This window comes from Echinops telfairi, unplaced genomic scaffold (assembly GCF_000313985.2).
Source record: "Echinops telfairi isolate 266 unplaced genomic scaffold, ASM31398v2 ScPeMD7_21;HRSCAF=78, whole genome shotgun sequence".
In the NCBI taxonomy this organism is placed as follows: domain Eukaryota; kingdom Metazoa; phylum Chordata; class Mammalia; order Afrosoricida; family Tenrecidae; genus Echinops; species Echinops telfairi.
This window is the reverse complement of record NW_022103918.1, coordinates 6,008,312-6,033,207: the sequence shown is the minus strand read 5'-3', so window position 1 is coordinate 6,033,207 and position 24,896 is coordinate 6,008,312. Positions and strand designations below refer to the sequence as shown.

General features: G+C 39.8%; 1 protein-coding gene and 1 pseudogene across 22 annotated transcripts in view; one reads left to right on the top strand and one right to left on the bottom strand.

Moving 5' to 3' along the window:
* The window catches only part of PLEKHA5 (pleckstrin homology domain containing A5), a 256,011-nt gene that overhangs the window by 7,124 nt on the left and 223,991 nt on the right, over nucleotides 1-24,896 (bottom strand). For 11 of the 22 annotated variants that reach the window (XM_045288457.1, XM_045288459.1, XM_045288458.1 and 8 more), the window contains 9 exons: nucleotides 18,611-18,712; nucleotides 14,405-14,516; nucleotides 13,603-13,649; nucleotides 12,715-12,903; nucleotides 11,689-11,809; nucleotides 8,789-8,907; nucleotides 7,451-7,660; nucleotides 5,626-5,778; nucleotides 2,855-2,979 (listed from right to left, as the gene is read on the bottom strand). In XM_045288457.1, coding sequence (XP_045144392.1) covers nucleotides 2,855-2,979; nucleotides 5,626-5,778; nucleotides 7,451-7,660; nucleotides 8,789-8,907; nucleotides 11,689-11,809; nucleotides 12,715-12,903; nucleotides 13,603-13,649; nucleotides 14,405-14,516; nucleotides 18,611-18,712 — 1,178 coding nt within the window. The remainder of the gene's footprint in view (nucleotides 1-2,854; nucleotides 2,980-5,625; nucleotides 5,779-7,450; nucleotides 7,661-8,788; nucleotides 8,908-11,688; nucleotides 11,810-12,714; nucleotides 12,904-13,602; nucleotides 13,650-14,404; nucleotides 14,517-18,610; nucleotides 18,713-24,896) is intronic. The other 11 variants (XM_045288464.1, XM_045288466.1, XM_045288465.1 and 8 more) reach the window with 1 other exon arrangement.
* On the top strand, nucleotides 3,397-4,418 carry LOC105979599 (annotated as a pseudogene).

The following is a 24,896-nucleotide window of genomic DNA, read 5'->3' as shown; positions in this document are numbered from 1 at the left end:
ATATACTTTACAGCTGGGTGTCATGTACTCTCCATTTCACAAAGTTGTCCCTTTGTGGTTAAAATTTATCAGTGAATTCAGGAGTTATCATAGCGCTCCATCATTACAAAGTTCCGTATTGGTTAAAAATAAGAAGTTTATTGTGTTTCAGGTGAAAATTTGCACAGCTAGCTTGTTCCGTGACATTGGCTCTAATTTTCACAATGCGCCAGCATTCTCATCACTGCGAGTCTATTTGTTCTGGTTCTATTGCTCTCGCTTCACTTCTCCTCCCTGTCTTCCTGTCTTTGCTTCTGGGTAAACGTTGACGGTTTGGTCTTATACAGTTGATTGTTTGAAGGAGCACAATTCAAGGGTGGTGTTGTTTTATAAGCAATCTATTATTTGGTTGAAAAGTAACCTCCAGAAGTAGTTTCCGTTCCAAGTTCAAGTGTTTTCTGGTGATTGGTGTCTTCTAGATTCTATATAGTAAGTCTGGTGGTCAGTTTTAGAAATTTGAATTTTGTGCCACATTTCTCTCCCATTCTATCCAGGACTATCTTTCGTGTTCTCAGACGGAATTGTCAGAAGCAGCAGTGCCCTGACACCATCCAGTTTGTTTGGTCTAAGGCAGCAGTTCTCAACCTGGGGGTTGCGATTCCTTTGGGGGGTCACCCGATTCATAACAGTAGCAAAATTACAGTTATGAAGTAGCAATGAAAATAATTTTATGGTGGGGTGGGGAGGCTCACCACAACAGGAGGAACTGTATTAAAGGGCTGCGGCATGAGGAAGGCTGAGAACCATTGGTCTCAGGTTCGAAGCAGCTGTGGTTAGTCTGAACGACTTGTCCTATGAATTAGTTACATATTTAAGTCTTCGGTTTACCCTATTCTCCCTTGTTCCAAATGAGGACCAACCAATGATGTATTTAAGCCTCTAAGGTCAAAGACACTGTGACCAGACTAGGATGTAACACATTATTTTTATAAACTACCTTATGCTACTTGCTTGAGTTGTCCCATGAAGCTATGGTCCTAAATCAATCCCATGAGTTGTATGAATATGTAAAGCAAGTCTCCATAAATATGTCTCATATGTATTTCCTTATATATAGGGATAAGCAGGAGACATAAATATGTATATACCCACAAGTACACCTATATACGCTTGTGCATGTACTCAATATGTCCTCCTATATACACATATGCCTACCTACTACCCACACGTCTTTTGGGCTGTTGCAGAAGTGTGTATGCGATATCATTTAGTGAATTTATCCCTTCTTCTTGTACTACCTAGGGTCTTCACTTACTTGGTCAAGTTTGTGCAGCCTTCAGTGCGAACAAATGTCTATTATGTACGAAGTAATTCCCGCTAATGCTCTACCTACAGCCCTGGTAACCATCAAAGACCACTGGTTTCTGGGTGTCAATCTATTTTAGAATATTTGTCTTTTTGGGAATAAGGTATTTCACTCAGCGTAATTTCCTCCAGACACCATCAGTTCTAAGTTTCATTATTCTTTAGAGTCCTGTTGTACATACCACCATTGATAGACCATCTGATGATGAGCACTTGGGCTGTACCTATCTTTTTGCTACCGGGAATAATGCTGCAATGAACACAGGTGCGCACATGTTTATTCATGTCACTGCTCTTATATATACTGTAGAAGTGGAGTTGTTGAACCATAGGGCATTTCTATTTCTAGCTTTCAGAGGAATCGCCACACCATTTTCTATCGCGGTTGGACTGAACGGTGAACTATTTTCCTATCCCGATAACAGTGTAAAGAGTTCCAATCTGCCAGTAACCATGCCAGCATTTGTTGTTTTCGGTCTTAATCTGATTTTTCATTAACAGCTTCAGCAGCACGGGGAACCATGGCCTAGACAAGGGGTCCTCAAACTTTTAAAACAGGGGGCCAATTCACTGTCCCTCCGACCTATTGGAGGGCCGGACTATCGTTTAAAAAAAAAAAGATGAACAAATTCCAATGCACACTGCACATATCTTATTTTGAAGTAAAAAAACAAACGGGCAAAAACACTCAGCGGGCCGGATAAATGTCCTTGGCGGGCCGCATGTGGCCGTAGCCTGGCCTAGACGCACTATTTCCCTAGGGTTAGCAAAGCAGGAAGAAGGGCATCCTTCTAAAATTATACAATTTCTTCATGAAGTTTTTGGATACAGTTTATTTGGGAAAGGCAAGATAAAGGCTCAATCCTTTATGGGCCAGTTCTCAGAAGAGGCTCACTCCTTCGTACGTGCCATCACATTTTTATTCCTTGCTGTTGCTGGCTCATTATGAACTCAGTTGCCTTTTCTTCTTTAGATGTTGTTATTAAATATTTGGCAAATTCAATCTTGCTTCTCACTGAACTCTTAGCAACGTTAAACCACAGGATGTTCTCTTTTCTAAAACAGGTTCTTTTATTTTTTAAAAAGAGCTGCTATTGAGGACACAGATTTAAAAATACTAGTTTTCATAAATAAGGAATCTACAGTATTGTCACTGCTATTAAGCTGACTTCTACCCATGGCAACCCCATGTGTGTCCGAGCAGAAACTGTACTGGATAGGGCTTTCCGTCGGAAACAGATCACCACTCCTTTCTTTCGAGACACCCTGGGGGTGGGGTAGGGGACTCACGGATGGACTTGACCACCAATCTTCTGGTAAACAGTCAAGTGCACTTCAATTATTTGCACCACCCTGGGATTCCATCTATTGCATAAGAAAGTCATACAACTTGCTGAGAGACGTTAGCTCCTAAGTATGTGAATGGGACTTTCTGATTGTGAAATTCACCATTACTGATAGCTACACAATTTTGTGAATGCTTCTTTGTGTGTGCATGTTTTAAATTTACCTGTATGAAACATCCTCAGGCATGTTTTCCTTGGTTTTTTCTTTATTCATCATTTCTTCAGAATTGACTCCATTTGGCTCAGGTTTAAAAAGTGTTTCATAAAGAACTCTTTCAGTTTTTCTAACCTTTAGAAGAAGAAGAAAATTTTCCTTTTGCAAAACATTCTTAACAATACTTATTATTTATTAGTAACTCTAAAATGATTCCAAATGAAAAGCTGATTTTAAAATGCTCTTCTTGTTAGATGTTGTTGACAGAGTAGAACTGCCCCATAAAAATTTTAATCCGAGAATCAACAGCCCTTAGCTCAGGTAGCGACAGAGGAGAGCCGCTCTCCCTACAGGCGGCGCAGGAGCTTGCCCGGGTGATGCACGCGGAGGGCTGTGGGGCGTCTAGCTCCCCTTTGCATGGGGAGGCATGAAGTAGGGTAAGCGGGGGACTCCACATCCCCGCATGCCCCGCGCCGGGCCCTAGCTCATCTGCGGTGTATCAGGCGCGTGGAGGCAGCAGTCCCGGTGGCGCCCGTGGGGACGGAGGAGGGAATGAGTGAAGAGAAGCGGGGCTCCGGCACTACCACAGGCTGCGGGCTGCCCAGTACAGAGCACATGCGGGCCGCCAACCAGGGCAAGACCCCCATCAGCCTTCTGCAGGAGTCTGGGACCAGCATAGGGAAGACGCCCAGGTACGACCTTCTCAAAGCCGAGGGCCAAGCCCACCAGCCTAATTTCACCTTCCGGGTCACCGTTGACAACACCAGCTGCACTGGCCAGGGGCCCAGCAAGAAGGCACAAGGCAGCTGAGGCGGCCCTCAACCACCTCAGAGGGGGAGCATGCTGGAGTCGGTCCTGGAGGACAGCAGTTCTTTTTCTCCCCTAGACGCTTTGCTGCCTGAATAGTCCGGTTTGTACTGCTGCAGTGGCTGCTTCCCCAGTTCTGTCTGCTGTCCCAACCAGGAGCCCCCCGATGGAGGTGCAGCCCGAGTGCAACCCTGCTGGTGCTCTGCAGGAGCTGGTGGTGCAGAAAGGCTGGCGGCTGCCTGAGTCCACCCGGCCAGCCCACCGCAAAGAGTTTACCATGCCGTGCCGGGTGGAGCGTTTCATTGAAATTGGCAGCAGCACTTCCAAAAAACTGGCAAAACATAACGCAGCAGCCAACATGCTGCTTCGGGGGCACACGGTGCCTCTGGATGCCCGGGATGGGAATGAGGCGGAGCCTGAGGACGACCACTTCTCCACTGGCGTAGGCTCCCGCCTGGATGGACCGCGGACGGACCGGGGCGCAGGCTGCACCTGGGATTCTCCGCGGAATTCCGTGGGGGAGAAGCTCCTGTCCCTGCGCAGCTGCTCCCTGAGGGACCTGGGTGCCCTGGGCCCTGCCTGCTGCCACGTCCTCACAGAGCTCCCAGAGGAGCAGGCCTTCCACATCAGCTACCTGGATGTGGAGGAGTTAAGCCTGAGCAGGCTCTGCCAGTGCCTGGTAGAGCTGTCCACAGCTGGCCACTGTGTGTCATGGCTCTGCCACCACTCGGGAGGCCACTCGCCGGATCATGGCGGGCCGCAAGTGAAGCCCCAGCTGGACTCGCAGATACCCTTTGCCCCCACTCTGCACTTCCTGCCCTCTGGCAGGCCCATCTGTTCCCCACTCTGGAGCCCTCAGGAGGTGCCCTCTCACCCTCTGACACTGCCTGCCTGCCCTGAGGCTGAAGAGGGCGCAGGGCAAGGAGCCGGGGCGTGTCACAAGGGCGAGCCTGCCGCAAACCATCCTCATTTCACTGGTGGTGATGACAACGTGGGTAGGAAATTGGGGTCCTCCCTTGAAGCCCATAATAAACATGCTGCTGCCTTGATTCTTTAAAAAAAAAAAAAAAATTTCAACCCCAAATTTACAGGAGCCCTGGTGGAGTAGTGGATACACAATGGACCATGACCCTCAAGGTCTGAAGTTCAAAACAACGGCTGCTCTGAGGGAGAAAGAAAGGCTTTCTACTCCTGTGAACTGTGACAGTCTCAGAAACTTAGAGGGCCAGCTCTACCCTGTCCTCCAGGGTCGCTGTAAGTCAGCACAGACTCAATGGCAGCGAGTTGCTTTGGTTTGTGATCATTACTAGGGACAGACGGTCAGTTCTTTCTCCCATGAAGATGACTGGTAGATTCAAACCACCAACTATTCTGTCAGCAGTTAAGCACATAACTATTCATTATGCCACCAGTACTCATTTTTAAGTATTAAGAAATTCTGTTTTCTGATATTTACTGACAATAAATTTAAATCCAAATTCACTAAAAGGAGCTCACAACCTGCTCTACTAGGATGACAAATAATTATTTGCTCAAAGGAATGATGTACGTTGCTAAGAGCTGGCAGATTTGGGATACAACCACTTCTAATTGAGTTAACAGTAATTTATTCCAAGCTTAATTGTATTTAAAATTTTCAACTAGCCTGTTTTTTTTGATGTGGCTGAATGTCAATTAAATTAAATTAAGCCTATAATTTCATTTAGTTCTATGAAGTCTATGATCAAATGTAACTTCATTTTCAGCCCTACCATTTCACCTAAATCTTTAAACATCTATCCCTTTAAGAATGGCTGTACACTGGGGGAGTGCAGCGGAACAGCAGGGGAGGGGAGCAGCAAGATCCCCATGGAATGATGAGGGTGGACATTGGGGACAGGGTGTGGTGCTCCAACAGACTGGACTGGAAAACACTCTTAAAGGCCAGCGATCCTTGAACTAAACAAAAACAAAAACAAAAAAGAATGGCTGTACCTCTTTGCTGAAGTCTGTATTCAGAGGTTCAGCTTCTTTCAGATGGGCAATCTCTGCTGTAGGACTTTCATGGTTTGGCTTTGCATTATTTTCTTGAATGACAGTGTCTGGTTCCTTAACGGTACTTGATAACAAGTCATCCCTCCTTCGATTCTGCCCAAAAGATACGTATCAGTTATAGATTCATACTGTGTACACATACATATTTTAACATGAACCCAAACCTCACTGACATCAAGTCAATTCCAATGGGTAGTGATCCTACAGAGGGTCCCAAAGCTGTAAATCTTTACAGGTGCAGAAAGCCTCATCTTTCTCCTCTAGAGCAGCCGGTGGGTTTGAACAGCCAACCAGGTGGTTAGCGTCCAATATTTAACTACCAGCACCACCAGACCTTCTTATTCTTCCCGTAGTACCTGCCAACTAAAACACACACCAGACTGTTTCTGAGAGTAAATTATAGAAACCAGGTGGCAAATAAACATATATGTGTATATTGATATATAGGAGCCCTAGTGGTGTAGTGGTTAAGCACATGGCTGTAAACTGAAGGGCCAGTGCTCTGCTTTCTTAAAGATTACAGCCTTAACTTAATTGTGATGAGGAACGAACAACTCTTTTTAATACGCTTAAACCACGGAATTGAATGATAGGTGAATTTGATGTCAATAAAACGGTTTAAAAATAACAACAATGGAAATACAACTCAGCAGTAGGTATTTTGACTGACAGACTACTATATTGTTTGCTTCTCCACATGTACATTGCTCATCACCTTTCTTTGTGTGTGTGTGTTTATTTTATTATATATTGCAGCTTAATACACTAGCTAGCTTGGGAAACAAAAACAACAACAAACAAAGATTACAGCCTGAAATCTTATAGGACAACTCTCTTCAATCCTAAGGTTTCACCGTGAGTTAGAACTCACTCCACAGCACTGAGTTGGGCCTTTGCATATTCATAATGAGTTTGGTTTTTGAATATTCATAATGAGTTTTGCTTTTGCATACACGTGTACAGCAGTATTACACATATTTCCTACTTTTTAACCAACCATGTTGTAGAAGAATGTGCAGTCATTCAACTGTTATTCTGCTGAATCTCCATTAGCAGTGGCTGCTCTTGATTAGACGGGAAAGGGACTTCTACGATTACATGGAACGACTTGCGGCTGGTGCATACAGTTTATGCCAATATAAATGCTCAGAAACCTAGAGTAGGCAAAAACTGTCCACTAACCACAATAGACCACAAAGAAATTAATGAAAAGGTTCACTAGTTTGGAACCTCTGTGTTCAGGAAGCGGGGCACAAACAAACAGCATGACACAGAAGGCTGCCACTTGAACGGCTGCATTTGAGGCATCATGAATCGTCACTTGGGTTCTCGTGGAAAGTATCCCAAAGACAAGTGATCAGTAAAATGGTATCTCTGGCTACAATTAGGCTATGTTAAATTAGACAGAGAGTAACAGGCATTTTACTGGGAAGGGATCTGGGGACTATCTTAGTTTCTTACATATTACTTTAGATTTATTGAAAGCACTTTTATCTTCTTAGTGTTTCTACGCAGCAGACTGGGCACACTGCACTACTATTTAAAAGTCAAGATCAAGTCTGCGATTGGTATAAGAGCATTCAACAAGTAATTAAGCTCTACTCTATTGAACTTAGTTATTTCCATTCTACTAAGCTGTTTTATTGAAAGCATTCAATAATACAACTATTCATTCGATAGAACTTTAAAAACCCATGAATCACGGAACTCCCTGACGCTAAGATTCAAGTGATAGTATGATGATGAGCATAAGCAGTTGGAATACCTGAGGAATCTTGAGTGGATTGTCCCTTAAATTTGAGGGGCTTTGTAAGGGTGAATGGTCTGAAGCACCAATAACACTTAATCCTTTTTTCTTCTCCCTTAGGCATGCTTGCTGATGTCTCCTGATTCTTTCCATTTGTTCTTCCACCGTCATCCTGGGCCGCGTAGTTTCAGCCAAACAGAGCTGTTCTACCGCACTTCTTGGTCGTTCCTTGAAATTAAAAACAAACATGAATATAGAAAGTGAAGAACTGAGAAATATGATGGAAATAAACATATGTCCTTTTGTCTTCCAAAATTAAAAGCGCGTCATTGAATGTCACTTAGATAAAACTGGAAAAGCAATCAGTTACTTTGTGCTTCACTGGGAATTGGTGCCATATGATCAATTATAAAAAGGGTGAGGGAGAAGAGGCACCGAGCAGGCGTATTTCATGGTAAAAAGAACAACAGAAACCCACAGTTCAAAGCTGGGTAAAGGTGGCGGCTCTCAAGTTTGCTGACTGAGTTCTTCCATTTGCTGAGTGAGCAGCAGGAAAGGCCACCTGGTGCTGCTACTCTTGTGCAAATCTCCAAACGGATGCAAAGAGACTCGCTACTAAAAAGCAGGTATTAACTTGCATACAATACTCTGAATCACACATATCAACTATGAAAAGACAAAGGAAACATGCCAAGATATTTTATGACAATAGTGATAGGAAATATTTTTCATACCACTTACTGTTGTCTAGCTTGGAATCTTAATAATCTATTCAGCCATCCATCTATCAACTTCCCTACCTACCTACTAACTTATTATCTCTGGTTATGTTTATCGTTTCTCAAATTTGTTTCCAGTTAATCTGTTGTAAGTTGAAGTGTTTACCAAAATTAATCACCTTAGAAAACATTTTTCACATCTCACTTTCTAAAGATGTAAGTACTTAGACTGGTCCTTTTATTTTACTCTGCAAAATAAACATGAAAAAAAGATCCTGTAGAAACTAAAAGGAACAAGGGATAATGAAAAACCTTCCTATCGCAAATTCAACAATGATCTTCACTGATTCCACAAAAACATGTAAACACAAACAAATGTAAACACTCTCCAAGCTGGGGGAGCCACGTTATATGTCTATACCACTCTCATCCGGGACGTTTGCAGAGGGGTAAAGTGTCCGTGTAGAAGAAAATGTATTCTACATCCAGCAGTTCAAAAGGAAGCTCAATTAGTTATTGATTAAACCTATATTGGGTTATTCATAACTTAACTGTATTCTTTAAAATTACGCTGATCTGTTTTCTTAGAGGGTACAACATCACAAATAAGAAGGGTAGGATTTCTATATCTAAATACCGTTCTCAGATCCACCAGCTTCTTGGTTTTCCGTAACGTTACGTAGGAGGCGATGGTTGAAGACTCAGGGGTGGGTGATTTCGTTCTGGGAGGGACCACTCCAACGGGAAAGTGGGAACCTGACAATGAAAACAGCAGAAAGTTCTCCACGATGCCTTTCATAGAACACCGGGTTGTTTGGACAGATTCAATTTTCGAGGCTTTTAAATTTGGAAGACCTATAAATTGCATCAAAAGAGCCTGGAAAAATGTAGTAGCCCTTCACTAGTTTGCTTAATGAGTCAGCCAGTGATATTGCCAGACCAACTTAGGGTTAATTCAGAAATGTGGTATGATTAATTGGTGACATTAATAACATATAAAAATAATTATAAATTTCCCCTTTGTTGGATTGAGGTCTTTATAAAATTAATTAGTTTACTTTTAAAGCAATCGGTTGCCAGACCCCCTCGCCCTTGCCCTTTCTTCATCTAGATCAGTGGTTCTCAACCTTCCTAATGCCGTGACCCTTTAATACATTTCCTCATGTTTTGGTGACCCCTCAACCATAAAATTATTTTCGTTGCTACTTCATAACTGTAATTTTGCTACTGTTATGAATTGCCATGTAAATATCTGATATGAAGGATGTATTTTCATTGTTACATATTGAACATAATTAAAGCATAGTGATTAATAAAACATATGTAATTATATATTGTGGAATATTTAAGTGTTTTCTGATGGTCTTAGGCAACCCCTGTGAAAGGGTCTTTTGACCTCCAAAGGGGTCGGGACCCACAGGTTGAGAACCGCTGATCTAGCAATACAAGGTGCTTTCAAAAAGTTGGTGGGAAAATTCCAGTATCTTTTCATTTCATTTTTCTATTTAGCACATTAGCATTTTCTACTTCATGGATCATAGACCCTTTAAAAATCCAGTGAAGACCACAAAGGCATTTGAAGCGCAGCTTGACCACACCCACTGGGCTCCAGTAGATTTGACTCCTGCAACCTGGGAGGGGCGTCACAGGGCTTCTAATCTTGATGGAAGCAAGCGCCCACTCCTCGCTCCCTGCGAGCCGCCCATGGACTCTCTGGGCCGCTGAGCCCTTTGACTACGGTGCCACCAGCGTTCCTTGAGGTGCAGCTAAAATGTGTGAATTTACTACGACTTCATCGTTAGGAAACTCCTTGGCAGTGTGGCTGGCGCTCGCTCCCCCTTTACATCTTCCCACGGCTGCTCTGCATCACGAAGTGTTCACATTGGGGGACGGGAGAAGCAGCGCCGTGTAATTCCTCACAAATTACAGAGCAGGAAAGTCATGGCTCAGGAGGATTAAGTGATTTGCCAAAGGTGTATTAACATTTGCCTTAATAAAAAACCTACAAATATACAGCAAAATACCCTAAACAAAACAAAAAACAAACAGCAAGGACTCCTAGGGGGTAGAGTGAACACATCACTTTTATAGTTAAAAATAGTCCAATAAATAACAAACATGTACATTGTTAATATGATAAAACTAGTAAATTAACACATAAAATGCATTTTCATTGTCATCTTGTATAAACAGAATATATACATTTTTCCCTCTAGTCAGTGTCTTGTACTGAGGGTAACACATACACACACACACAGTGGCTTTAAAAAAAAATGTAAACCTCAGTCTCCATGACTTACTGGAAGTTACTTCAACTAATCATAATAATTTTCAAGTGTGTATGGAGAAAAAAAAAGTTTATTAAAAAAAACCCAAACAGCAGCAACCAATTTGGGTATGTGCTGGACATAAAGGAGAAAAATGAGGCTTTCTACTCCTGCAGAGTTTCAGTCTTGGAAACGGGGAAGTTCTAGCCTGTCCTACAGTTGCTATGGGCTGGAACCCACCCCATGGCAGTTAGTTTGGTTTTAGGTAGGATATGAACCACAAAATCTCACAGCTTAATTAAGCTTCAACATTATTTATGAACTTTGAGTATATTTGCTACAGCAGTTATACAGTTGATAATGTGAAGAGCTGAACACTCATATAGTACAGGTAATTAACTATACAATTTAAACAATAAAACTGGACTTGTAAATTCTTTACTGGCCCTTTTAAATAACTCTAACCTAAAAATGTTTTTGATGTAGAAAATACATGCATAAGCAAAATAAATGATGGCTAATGTACTTAATTTTTTGCAAGTCAAATTCCTAGTAGTGAATTAGTAGCACTGTACATAAGCACTTGCTCAATAATTTTTATATTTGGCCAACTTAACCAGTCACATCTATTCGATATACATCACAGGGCATCACGACTCTGTAGAAGCCATTAAAAAAAAGAGGAGACTAGAATATCCACAGTTAAAAAAAAAAAATCGCAAAGTTCTTATTTCAAAGATACTTTAAACACTTCCGCTAAAGAAGAGACAGCAATTCAGAAGCACTACAGAGATTAGAAATGTCACACAGGTAACAAATGACTTCTCTTGTTCTTCCATATCCTGTCTGAAGGGGGCAGGCACGACTCAGCTTCAGTGGGCCAGTGCTGGTGCTGGAGAACAGGCCCTGTCCAGCCAGAACTTCTGAATTTGTAAGAAAAACTACAAAGTCCCCATTTTAAAATGTTGGCAATTACTGTGGTTTCTCTTTTTGGGGTGCCTAATAAAAATTATATAACAATTTAATCATAAGAATTAATGAAAAGATTTGAAATCATTATCAATTAGAAATTTGCTGCCCATTGAAGGAAAAATGTATCATGATTATGTAAGATTAATTAGAAAATCTACAAGTTATAACTTACTGTATAAATACTAAGAATGAAATCATTAAGAAAGGCAATTAATCCAGGTTCCAAAAGTTCCAGAGAAAGGACTGCAGCCTTGTGTCTGTGCTGGGACAAAGTGTAAAATATGCTCCAATTGCTAACCTTTAACAACTGACGATTCCATATCTGAAACAGTTTCTGATTTTTCTTCTCCATTAGATTCATCAACTTCTGCCACTGTGGTTAATTCTGGTTCACTCTTGTAGAGCCTATAATCTGGACCCTTGAAAGGAAGACATATAATTTTTAAAAAGGCAAGCCAGACTTTTAAAATGTTTGTTTAAAACAAATAAAAATAAAATGTTTTAGATCAAACTCTAAAACTGAATAGCCCCACACTCGGTTATGTTAAAAGGAAAACGACTATAAATGTGCTACAACTGAGGAAGAAAAAAACCCCCAAAACCTGAAAGATTCATAACAGGTAAACAATTTTTTGTTCTGAAGTTGAAAATATTCATCTTTAAGGATAAAGTTATTAGTGCACTTTTTATCATGGAACAACTGAGGTCTAAAAATAATTATACCATATGAATATAATTTTTTTTCATTTAAACGGTGGTCTGAATAAATGAGATCTTAGCATCAAGATTCCTGTTTTAGTCAATGTGCGGTTATCAAAATGAGCTCTACCTCTTCCCCTCCCTTTCTGTTTATTATATTTTATAGTTATTTGCTCAACCCGAACCCCGTAGGTCTGATGTCCAGAAGGTGAGCGTCCCCTTGGCAATGCTGCCATCCTTGAGCAGTTTCCATAGACTGGACGCACCATGCCCACATCCCAGCCTTCTCACCACTCCCAGTAACCATCTTGCTCTGCCTCTAGTCTTTCAGGTCTAACGATATAATTTCATCCCACATATCCTAAAATGTTCTATTAAAAAAATGGCTCCTTCGAGATATGCAAAAATAAAGTAACCATAATATAAAGATATAGACACAAATGAGGATGGTAAAACCAAAACAAGAAGACCACGTATGATAAGGTTAAATAAATCAACAAAAAGCACCAGCTTAAAGCAAGATTATAAAAAGATGGGGTGGTAACAAAGAAAGACTGGCTGTCAAAAAGAAAAAGAAAAAAAGGTATGTATGACTGATGATTCTGTGGCTATTCCAGCCACTTACACAGTGAGATCCATTTCGTGGATATCCTTGAACTTGGTGAATCTTCTTGTCTTCAGGCAGATGCACTGGGCCCCTGCTATAACAGAGCAAGGAGCTGCTATCACAGGGCAGAGGGGGGATTATGGGAGGCTGCTCTGTAAAGTCATAAGACCGAGGAAGTGGAGGACGAGGTGGGACTACTTCCTCTTCCTAAAGATTGTAGAATAGTCACCTTATTTAGATAAGCATATTGAATTAAGTATATCTAATTTTTAAATGGTAAATTAACTTATTCACTTTAAAATAATTAAAGGGATACTGTCAAGCTGAAAGTCTCATCCTGAAAAGTAAAACCAAGTATTTTTCTACCGCCAACAACTGGGTTGTAAGTATACTATTTTAATTTCTTCTTTGACATTGGCATGTTTTACATGCACGCTCAACATTAAAAGCGAAGGAACGAAATCAATTTTAAAAATTGTATTTTGTTTCTTTCCAATTCTAAGAGGAAAAAAGGAAACATCTCTCTTTGGTTGGCTTTTATATAAAATTCAAAATGACTAATACTTTCAATTAGGTTGACAATATCTCTTTGGAACTTTAATTTCTTTATGTCATGCATGAGACACAACCCACTTAGCTCTACAAAAAAGTATGGCAGCATTAATGCTCTAACACAGATGAAAAACAGCGATTCAACTTTTTTTGCAATAAGAAAAGGAAAGAAAATGCACATTTGTTAAAAACACGAAGTTACCAAATCAATAAAATTTCAAGATGACAATAACTTTTGAGTAGAACATACTGAAATACCATATTTTGGTTAAAAAGTAGAGAAAGCTTAATTTCTTATAATTCATGCTTTAAATTATTAAAATCATTAGAGTTAGAAATACAATCCACACTTACCTCATTTTTGTACTTGACTGTTGAAAAAGGCTTTGAAGCTATCAGACCTATTAAAAATTATAAAATAATTATACTAAATACATCTTAAATCTACTGAAAAATAATTCATCTTACTTATTTTTGAGGAAAACTTCAATCCCTCTCCTAAGGTTTGGTATTTGAAACAAATTACATTAAGTAAATAAATAAGCCAGTTTTAACAAAAGTGTGGGAAAAAATTTATTTTTTAAGTATTATTGGTGTTAGGATAATTTGATGTAAACTTTTCAAATGGCAATGTGCCTGTAACTATTAAAATGGAAAACGTGTGTTAGAAATCTCCCTGCCTGGAATCGATTAGGTATGACCGGGTATGTGGTTTGGTTCAGATGCATGTGCATTGACGATCATTTTGGTTTGAGGGCAACGGGTAGGCAGCAAACACAGGAAAGAACCCACCTGTCTAACAATATAGAAATGGATAAATAAATTACTGAGTCAATATATGGAGGGCAAAACCAAACTATGGAAAGAGTATAATATGAACCCATGTTTGTCTGTTGTAGCAGAAAACATTTTCTAAAACCAAAATACTAGATTTTCCTCCCTCACCAAAACATTGGTTGGTTTAGGGAGGCTAGTTTAGTGAGGGTGGTGTGAGTTGGGCTTTTGTGGTACCGAGTGTGTATTATGAAAAATAGCCTTTGTTTTCTGATGTCAAAGTATCCACTAAAGTAATAAAACGAATCTAACTATATGTGCCATTCCACATACACATAGCAGTGTGGCCCAAAGCGGCATAATAAATTCAAAGCGAATTTACCCGTTTCTGTCATGCCTCTTTGCTGTTTGTGTTTACTTAGCCCTTCCATGACATCTTGAATTCTCCAAAGCTCTTTTTGAATCTGTGCACGCTGAATTCCTGCTGTTTCAGTCTATCAATAAAATGGATAAACCACGAGCAAGAAAAACTATTGAAAGGAGTCACATTTACACACAAATATAAATCTACAAAATATTAGAATTCTTAACTGTAACAGATTAATTTTTGAGAATATTTAGCATGACTGTAATACTCTCCCAGTCTTCAAACCTCAGTAGAAAAGATAACAGAGAAAGCAGAGAAAGAAAAATAAACTTTAAATTTAAGTGTAACATTTCACATCTCTTCAATGGCTGAGTAAAGAATCAATACTTGAACAACTAAGCTTTGCCTGAGATTATTTATGATCCCAAGAAAAAATGCTCTTTTAGGAAGGTCTAGAAATGGGAAACTAAACTAAAACAAGACTCCACAATTGCCAAATTGAAACAAAAACAACTTTCTTTGGGGTGGGGAGGATTGGCTAACCACATATGAGGGGGCTTCAAAAGTTTATGAAACAATAGAATTTAAAAATAATGGAATTTTCCCACAAGTCGTTGAAAGCTCTCTTATATTAGTTACTTAAGTCCTAGAGAGGGCTTCCAACAGTTCTTCTAGTCCAGGCCAATAAAGCAATTGGTAACAAAATGTGAATTATTGAAATGTGAGTGTACTAGAACAATAACTAGAATGGGAAAAATTATAGGTCAACACTCTGCTTTGAACTTAACCTTCCTTTCCTGTGCTCTTACTTACAGGATACGTGTTGCACAGCAACCAAAGATCACAATAGGCACAGCCAGGAACAATGGTGCCCAGCTCAAAGATGGCAGCCAATCACATTGCTTTCAATGCAGATAGCTTTCCACAGTCCTGGTGATAATCTAATCTCCAACAGGAGGTTCCTGAAAGGACTTAAAATGCTTCTCGAGTCTCTCATTCCTAGGATTTGACTTGTAATTTTTTTCTATTCCAGTTATCGCTCCAGTACACCCACATTTCATAAATTTACACGTTCAGATTTCAGTGAGTTGGCTTTGACTGAACCAGTTCTAAAACCCTGGCTCGAGAACAGAAAGGGAAATGCCACCGACCACCCCTACCCCCTTAAGAAAGAACGAAGGAAAAGTGACTGTCTAATAGATGTAGAAGAGCTTTGACTGATAGAGTTTAATCCATAATATTTGCAAGATGAACTGTAGAAACTAAATTTATCAGGGCCATTTTCCTCTATTCTATGTTATATCCACTTTCTTACTTCTAATATTCTTATTGTGTCCTCAGACTAAATACTCTAACACAAACTGAGAAACAAGACTAAATGCTTCTTTCCTAAGTTCTTAATAGAGCTATGACTCTTACTAATAAATACTTTAGGTAACAACAGCATGGAAGTTTATTTAAGAAACAGGTAATAAAGTATAAAACTTGTTAGAGTTCTAGCAAAGTAGTTTTTCCACCTAGTATTCATTTTTGGAGACTGTAAATATTAGATATATTTCACCAGCAAGTTAAAAAGTTCTCAGGAAAAAAAAAGTTTTCAGAAGAGTAGAAATGCCCAAGTTTAACTTGAAAGACTATGTACTCACTCTGCCTCTGAAAGACACTCTTACAGTTTATTAGCTAGTTTTCCAAACCACAGGCTAGACGGGTCAAGGTAAAAGGAGGAAGCACTCACACAAGACCCAAACACGACAGCCCAATTAATGAGAATACTCATATAGACTTATTAAGACAGAAGATCAACTATAAAAATCAGGTATTAGCACCTATTCTATCAAGCATACCCATTATGTTTGTACTGACAACAAAATGGCACATTATATATATATATATTTATGGTTGCAGAAAGCAGCGAGACTGGACAGTGCTTCGCTATGTTAAACATAGGGGTCACTGTGAGCTGCAGGTGATTTATTGACAGCTAACAGCAACAGCCATAACAGATTACATAGTCTGTGGACGGAGAAGGACATGTTGCCCATGATATACTGCCTTTACTTATTAGTCCTTTAGGCACATTATATATATAATACATATTCCCCCCTCCTATCTGAAAAGTATACAATGCAAATCTTATTTTTGTCTCACTTTCAAACACTGAGCAATATGCGTTTTCCTTTGACAAATTAACTACTCGTATTATTTGTCTATTTTTCTATTGGACTGTTTCTATAGATCAAAAAGAAAATGCTTCTTGTATATCTGGATAGTAAATCCTTGTTAAATTATATGGCTCAAAGACACCATTGTTTTCCAACATATCATCTATTAACTTTACACTGCTTTGAGAAGAAACCTTTAGTTTTCAACAAGTACAATGTCAATAGTTTCTTTTTTCTTCTTCCTTTTCCTGTGCTCTCACTTACAAATTTGCTTGTTAACAGTATTTTTGGGGTCCTGTTTGGGAAGTCCACCCTACTTTACATTTCTCCTACCAGTGTCAGGCATTCCTGTCTACCTGTAGGTCTCTACTGCATTTGAGGGCCACCTTTGCATATGGCATGAGCGAGGCATTGATACAGCAGTGAGGCAGTTTTCCAATACTATCTACCACATTATCTTTTCTTTATGAATTAACTATGAAGTGTTCATAGTCTGATGTCGAGCTTTTTATTCTATTCTATTGTTCTATTTTTCTCCTTATACCACGTCTAACACTATGATTTGTATTGTTGGCCTTTTGCCTTATTTAAACAAACACATAAACAGTATGTTTCATGCGCCTGGCTCTATTTTATGTGCTTCAAAAACAGCAATATGTTTGGTCTTCATAGTAACCCAACGGGTCGGGACGATTATGATCCTATTTTACAGTTGAAGAAACTGCAGCACAGACTGGCCAAGGAACCAGTTCAATGCCACGTGTGCAGCGCTGTTCCTCCCGGCCCCTGCTTTTCTAAGCCTGCCCTTTGGAATTTTCATCTTGATAATGCGGTAGCAATTATACTTATTTATTTATGTAGGTCTTCTTCATCCTGTAACTCAATCTTCACAATAAACATTTATTTTTGATGTTGCATTAGGGGCTGACCAAACACTGTGACTCACAGTCCATGGTCTTGAGCTAAGGGATTGTTAAAAAAATAAGAACCAAGGCAAACAAATATATGTGGCAAAGATTATATGTATTAGCAACATCTGAATTATCTTGTATCTGGCTTCTAACAGGAAGTTTGTTGACCAGCAGGCTAAATCTTACTGTGATAGTTGATTGTCATGGTGTCAACCTATGATACAGTCTTCCTCTTTTGTATTTATTATCTTATACTTGTAGTTGATTATTGACGGCATCACTGTAGGGTTTAATAGAAGTTATCACTATATGAGGCTATTTAAATATGTTTTTAAAAATAAATTTTAAAAGTACAAGAAAAATCCTAGAGTCTGAATCACACTAGCTACACTTGAAGTGTTCAACAGCCACATGTGAGCAGCGGCTGTTATAATGGATGGATAGTGAACAGTTCATCTTTGATAGGTTGATCCTGTGGATCTTTTATTCATTCTACTGATTTGCTTGCTGAGTCTACTGTGATTCCAATAAAAATGATCAAATATATATATGTATCTGCATAAGTAGCAAGTGACTTACATTGTTTTTAAAAACATAACCTATCTCCATTCTTCTAAAACTTTAAAATATGCTATTGTCCCCATTTTAGAGATGAGAAAACTAAAACATGAAACAGTCCCAAATCTACCTATTTGTAAAGCCAGGTTCCTTATATTGAATGGTATGGCAGCTCCTTCTATGCCAGTCCAGATAATAGATTACATATAATTAGACCCCCAAAAGGACATCAAATGCAGAATAGTGACACTAATTTTAAAATAGGTAATTTCTATAATTTGATAGTCATAGAATTCAATACCTCAATCCCAAACAATAAGCTAGACTTGCGAGGAATAAGAAGCTACATTTGTAGGGAGAAGGACAGAAGGCAGACAGTGAGGAGGGACAAGGAAGACTCTAGGGTCACCAGACACCTGACATAATCAAGAACTCCTCTGGAAGATGGGGATGGGCTACTTGGTGACACCTATGATTCCCACTGTTTAAGGTATTCAAAGTGCGTTTGAGTTAGCTGAAGTAAAAACCAAAACAGTAAGAGTATGTACAAATCTAAGGTGGGTTGAACAGTGCCAGTCAAAGCAATGTACCTGAACTTCACCAAGTCGATCAAGTTGTTCTTGCATTTGGTTCCTAGTAATAGTTACATCATATTCTAACTTATCATATTCTCTCCATGCTCGTTCCAATTCCTAAAACAGAGAATATTAGTGGTTTCAATAGGAAAATCCGCTTCTATGGTTCTACCACTACAATTATATTGCGATTTTAGAAACTCAAGTAGTTTATATTGGACAAAATATAATATAATCCTCTATGGGTTTTTCTTTTCTAACCTATTTAAATAAAATCTACCGAGCTGTATTTAAATGTATGAAAAAATAAAAATAAACAAACAAAAAACAAAAGCAAAATTCTACCCCATTCTAACCATTTATGATTTCATGACATCAAAATACTTATATTGATTACAAGATCTCAAGAGTAGGAAATATTTTGAAGAAATACTTTACTTCATTCCTTATAAAAAGGAAAGATTTTAAAAAGCAGAAAAGGGATATATAAAGCATTCTTTATCTGTACTGATTTAAACTTCTTAATGAACAAAGCTATCAAATGCTTTATATTTTAGTATCTTGGATTTTTAATAAGACACCAGAAACTTAACATGATTTTATTTAGGATGAATTTACAGTGATTTTAAAAGAAGGAAAATTTTTACAGCGATGTAATAAAACAAACACAGGTAACTATATAGCAGCAAGCCAATAAATATTGCTCATAGAGACTCAGTATAGTCACTATCCATCTATAATTTTCCTCTCTAGAAAACAAAAATTACAAAGTCCTAAATAAGAAGCTTTTGATACTTTTTTTAAAAAACAGCTTATAATCTATTGTGCATACAAAGATTCAATAGGTGCTCAAACACACAATTTTTTATCATCTCTTTTCAAGGTTGCGGCAGCAATGATCTCAAACAATGATAATTGTGAGGATGGTGCAGGACAGGGAGTTAATTGTTCTACTGCACATGGGGTCCTTATGAGTCAGAGCCACTCTAACAACAATAACCGCCAGCCTGTGGGAGTGCAACATTCATTTATTCATAGGACTATGAGGATATCATTAAGACGCTGATGGAGGGTAGGTACTCTATTTGATCACTACTGCAAAATCAGAATATAGTGTGGTGTTGGTACTTTTGAAAGAATCAACAGAAAGATCCTGTTAAATGAGTTTGTGAATGAGCATGCATGAATTATTAACTTAGAACTGTCCATAAGCAAGGGCTGCTTGCCTTGAACTGCTTTGAATGAACCAGATTGGTCCTGTATCATTCACACGATGAGTGGTGGATCGGATCATTCTGATCTACAGGGTTTTCCTTGATTTTTGTTTTAGGAGGAGATCCCAGGCCTTTCTTTTTAATTTGTCTCAGTTTGGAAGCTGTTTGGTGTCGTAATAGCACTTCAACCCTCTCCTGACATACGGGTGGTTAGCAGTACCTAAGGTGTATCGGCAAGGCGCTGAACCCAGATTTCCTGGATGAAACGTAAAAATTCTTTCTACCATTGGCCCCACTCCTCACCCCTCCCCTGAGAGAAGTGTCAGTTTAACAGCAGCAATAATCTTGGGGGGGGGGGGGCGCACAGAGTGTGAAGATGAGTGAAAAAAGAAGCAATACCGTGTTTTTGAATTCCTAAAGGTTCGTTTAAATGGTTATTTTAAAATATTCTACAATTGGCTTAAAATCACTTTTAATAACGTAACTAAGTGTTAACATTTTTAGCTAGTTAGAATAATTGTGTTTTGAATTTGAGGATGTCTCCTAATCAGGTTTTATAACTAATTATCTTTAAAGAAAAAAAGAAAAGAGGGAAATTAAGTTGGTTGTTGTTGTTTTAAAATCATCCCTTCCTATGAGGGTACCCACTAAAACCCAAATTCCCCCCACCCCCACAAAGCTATGTATTTAAATTCTTTTACAAAACAACCTTATCACCTTCCAAGTATGCTCCATTATACTTAATACATTTGTCAAATCTGCAATTCCATTCTTGGAAACACTTTTCCAACTCATCTGTTTGCAGGGCTGACAGCACCTCCCTCGTTTTTTTTCTTCACCTCTTTTACATCTTCAAATCACTGTCCTTTCATGTCCCTCTTCATTCGAGGAAACAAAAAGAACTCTCATGGAGTGAGGCCATTTTCAATTTTCCTAATCCAGGAAGTCTTGTCGCTGCTCGATATCAACTGGCTTGAGGCTCATAATCCTGAGCACTCCGGGTCATCTGACTTTACTCCGGGCCCTTGGCCATGATTATAGCTGGGCCAAAACACAAGTGTCCAGGGGAGGGCAATTTCAAGAAAACAGCAACCATGGAAGAATAGCAGTTTTCCTCCCACCACCTGGCTGAGGAATGAAAAGCATCCAGCAGCCTGGTAGCATGGCGCTTATCCGTCCAGCTGTGATCTGCATAGTCAGCAGTGCAGAACCACCAGCAGCTCCTCAGGAGAAAGACTGAGCTTCTCACTGCTGTAATGGTTACAGTGGCAGAAACCCGCAGGAGTCTGCACGGATTTGATGGCAGCGAGTCGGTTTCGTTTTTGAGTAGATTATACATGTACAATGTTAGAAATCTTAAAATGTGTACTTAGTAAATTAAGTGCACACACACTGAAAGGAACAATCGCTCTGGTGCAGGGGGTTGCATATTGAACTGTTACCCCCAAGGTCGGCAGTTTGAACCAAGCGTCTGTTTGATGGGAAAGAGGAGGCAGTCTGCTTCTATAAATATTTACAGACTCAGAAACTCTATATAGTAGTTCTCTTCTGTCCTGCAAGGTCACTATGAGTTGGAATTGATTCAAAAGCATTGGCGAGTTTTAATACCGTTCAAATATAAATTTAGCATAAAGCCACATGCTATCAGAAGATACCAGTCCCCGACGAGCTTCGTCAAGCAGAGGGTGAGCTAAAAAAGGGAAAACTCTTGATGCGATGAGTCAACACTGTGACGGCAGCAATGGACTCAGACGGCAATTGTGTGGAAGGGGCAGAGCCAGCCGTGTCCCGCTCTGTTGTGCTCAGGGTTGCTAGGAAACGGAGCCTACTTCGTGGCATCTAACAAAAGTCATATTGTAGTATTTCTAGGGAAAAAGGAAGTTGAGAATATGATGTCATCCCATGAATGAATTCCTACAACCTCGAATCACAGAGATGAGTCTCATGTTGCAGGTTCTTCCCCATTTCCTGTCCCATTCTTCCCACACACTGGGATCAGAGCTTAAGTAAGCTCTCTGGACCCGGCCCTTCAATTTGTACTCTATTTCCTGAAGGGTACCCCAACTAAGACGGCAACACACTGTATAACTTATACACCATTCTTTTCTTCTACTCAGACTTAGATAAAAGAAGCGGCAGCAAAGAGCGTGCACAAGGACAGGGCATGCTTGCAGCAGGTGTGACAGATGGGCTGTATGGAGAGGAACGTCAGCATCAAGAATGAAGTGAAAGGTACGGAGACAAGACTGCTTCACTTGTATGCCTCGTTTTAAATACCTCAGTGGCCCATGAGGTCAGGAAAGTTTCTTTCTAGAAAGAAGCTTTGATCTACAGAGGCGTTAATGTTACGTACCACCTATGCCGGGGTATTAGATTTGAAACAATTCCTCAGATTGATGTGCTACATGCAAGGAACTTGCTTGGATTCTGCTGGCATCAGGTAATTCAAATTTCAATCTAGTCATTATTCATGGAGTACCAGCCATATGCACACTAGTATTTGTAGCCTTAAGCCACAAATAAAAATACATTTACATTATGGTACAAATCACATCGTTTGTATTCGATGCAATAAAGTTATGTCTTACAAGAACCCATTCGGAGTTGGTAATAACCATTGATTAATCCTGAAGGCAAGGAAAAAGAAAGCAAGAAAGTGATTATATACGACAACAACCAGAAGGAGATACTGAAACAAGATTTATTTCTGTTCAGACCTTTTTTACAAAGTTCCTGTCAGGGCTGGATGGTGCAGATGACTCTAAGCCTACTGATGAGGCGATTTTAAGTTTCCAAACCCGATTGGTGTGAGGGCTATGTTGGGTACAAGTGAACATTGTACACTCCCTGGGATTTCCTGGACTTTAAATTTCAAGCAGATGCCAAATCCTTGGAAAGCTTTTCAATTAAACGTCAGCATTGCCCACCATTTTGATTCAATGTTGGTTGCGAGAGACGGGCGGCAGCTTTCCTTCAATAGCTTGGCATTGACAGCTTAGCCTATTTACTTCTCCTAATGCTTTATTTCCTGTCCTTCAGGAGAAACCATTTATTCCTCTTAGTCAAGTCTAGGTCCTGCTTCTTCAAAAGTGTCTCCCACATTCTCATCTCTGTGTCATGGCTTCAGGTGTTTTGTCCCATGTGCACCACCTTTATCTTCGACCTCCTTATCCAAGCCATACGAACACGGCTTAGCTCAACGATGACTTTCTCGTATTCTTAAGGCATTCCAGGTGTATGCTCCTGGGACACAGGTGTGGCAGTTACAAAATTTCATGTCAATTTGAAGATATATAAAAGTGTAGGGGTGGAGTTCAACCTGATGGTGCCTCCTTGTGGGTATGGTCTCATCATAAGGAGGATCCTGGGAACACCCCCCAACTCTGCCTTCACCTTCTTGCAGGGGGACCCTAGTTGCTGCCAGCCCTGGTACTGCAGCCACTGCCTTTGGATCCACTTGACTTTGCACCCACCCGCCTGTGAACTCCCTGCATTCTACATCATTGCATGTGACTGTGTGAATCTGAAGAGGGATTGATGGACTAGTATTAGACTTATGGACTTGATCTGGAGTGGACTGGGATGTTTGCTTGATAACTTCTTGATAAAAAGTACTCTCTTACACATATGAGTGTCACTGGATTTGTTTCTCTGGTCAACCGGTCTAACACAACAGGTTATAGCTGGGTTTGAGTTCTAGACCTAGCATTTATTAGCTTTGTAACCATGAGCAAGCCCTTCATCCAATATTTGATGAGCCGTATTACAGGGTTGCTATGAGCTGGAATCAACTCAATGGCAGTGAGATCATTATAGTGCTGGATGCTGGAGCTACAAAGGTGAATGAAGATGCTTTCTGATGTCAAGAAGCTCACAATTTAAAGGATACTACTGTATATACTTGTGTATAAGCCGCGTTTTTCAGCACATTTTTAATTCAGTTTTTGTGGTGAAATTAGGTTTCTCGGCTGATATTCATGTCGGCTTATACTTAAGTATATATGGTAGTTGTTGTCTTTTAAAATATGTAAACATCACAGTGTAATTAAGAGATTCAAAGGAGGTAGGAAACGTGTTTAAAATGGGAATATAAATATAAGGTATTTAAGAACCAAAAAAATGAGCTCCAGTTTCTACAAAACCTTTAAAAACAAGTCACATCTAGAATGTCAATATAGTATTTATAATCAAATCCATGTTGAGATGTTAGTATTGTGCCAGCTTGGGAAAATCCTTCTTAGTTAAGCTATATTATTTGTTGATTTTCTTAAAAGGCAGCTGCTGCTCCCTCAACAAGCCCTGGGAGGAAGCGTCTTCGCTAAGAGGGTCCATTTGCCAAGGTTTCGCTTTCAAAGGGCTCTCCTTGAGCAGGTGCTCTTACCAATGTTTACAGGTGGCCACATCACAGGATCCAAAGCAGCCCGTGTAAAGTCATATAACACTCAATTTAAAAACGCCAGGTAAGACTTTTAGACTTGGTAATCCCAGAGACGCTCTGTAAAGTCCCATGACTACAGGCTAAAAGGCTCTCCTAATTACAGTTCTCACTTAACCCTATCATCTGAACTTGGAACCCACTGCAGCCAGGCAGTGGCAGTGTTGACGACTTCTTACAAGCTTTTCAGAGATGCCTTTTCCTGAAAAGGCTGATTAGGGGATTCCAATTACGACCTTCCCAAAATTATTCTCATCTCCTAAAATCCCCAAAATACTCATTTTCTTAACGTAATAAATTTTAAGGATTATTCATTAGCATGGCACATACAAATAGGAGTACTTCTCTGTAAACATCTGGGTCACACAGAACAAATGCCCATTAATTAGGAAAGAAAAGATGACCTTTTATTTTTAGGTTCCTGAGATAAACACAGAAAGTCCTTGTAGCACAGTGGTCGCAGGTAGTAAGGGAAGGGTCAGTGGGTTGAATACACTGCTCCTTGGGGAAAAGATGGGGTAATAATTTGCTTCTATAAAGATTACATTCTTAACAAGCGGCCATCAAGTTCCGAGGCAACAAAGCCCATGTGGAAGCAGCACACCAGCCTGTGCGATCACGAGGTGTCGAAGGGATCAGGTATTAGGCGTCA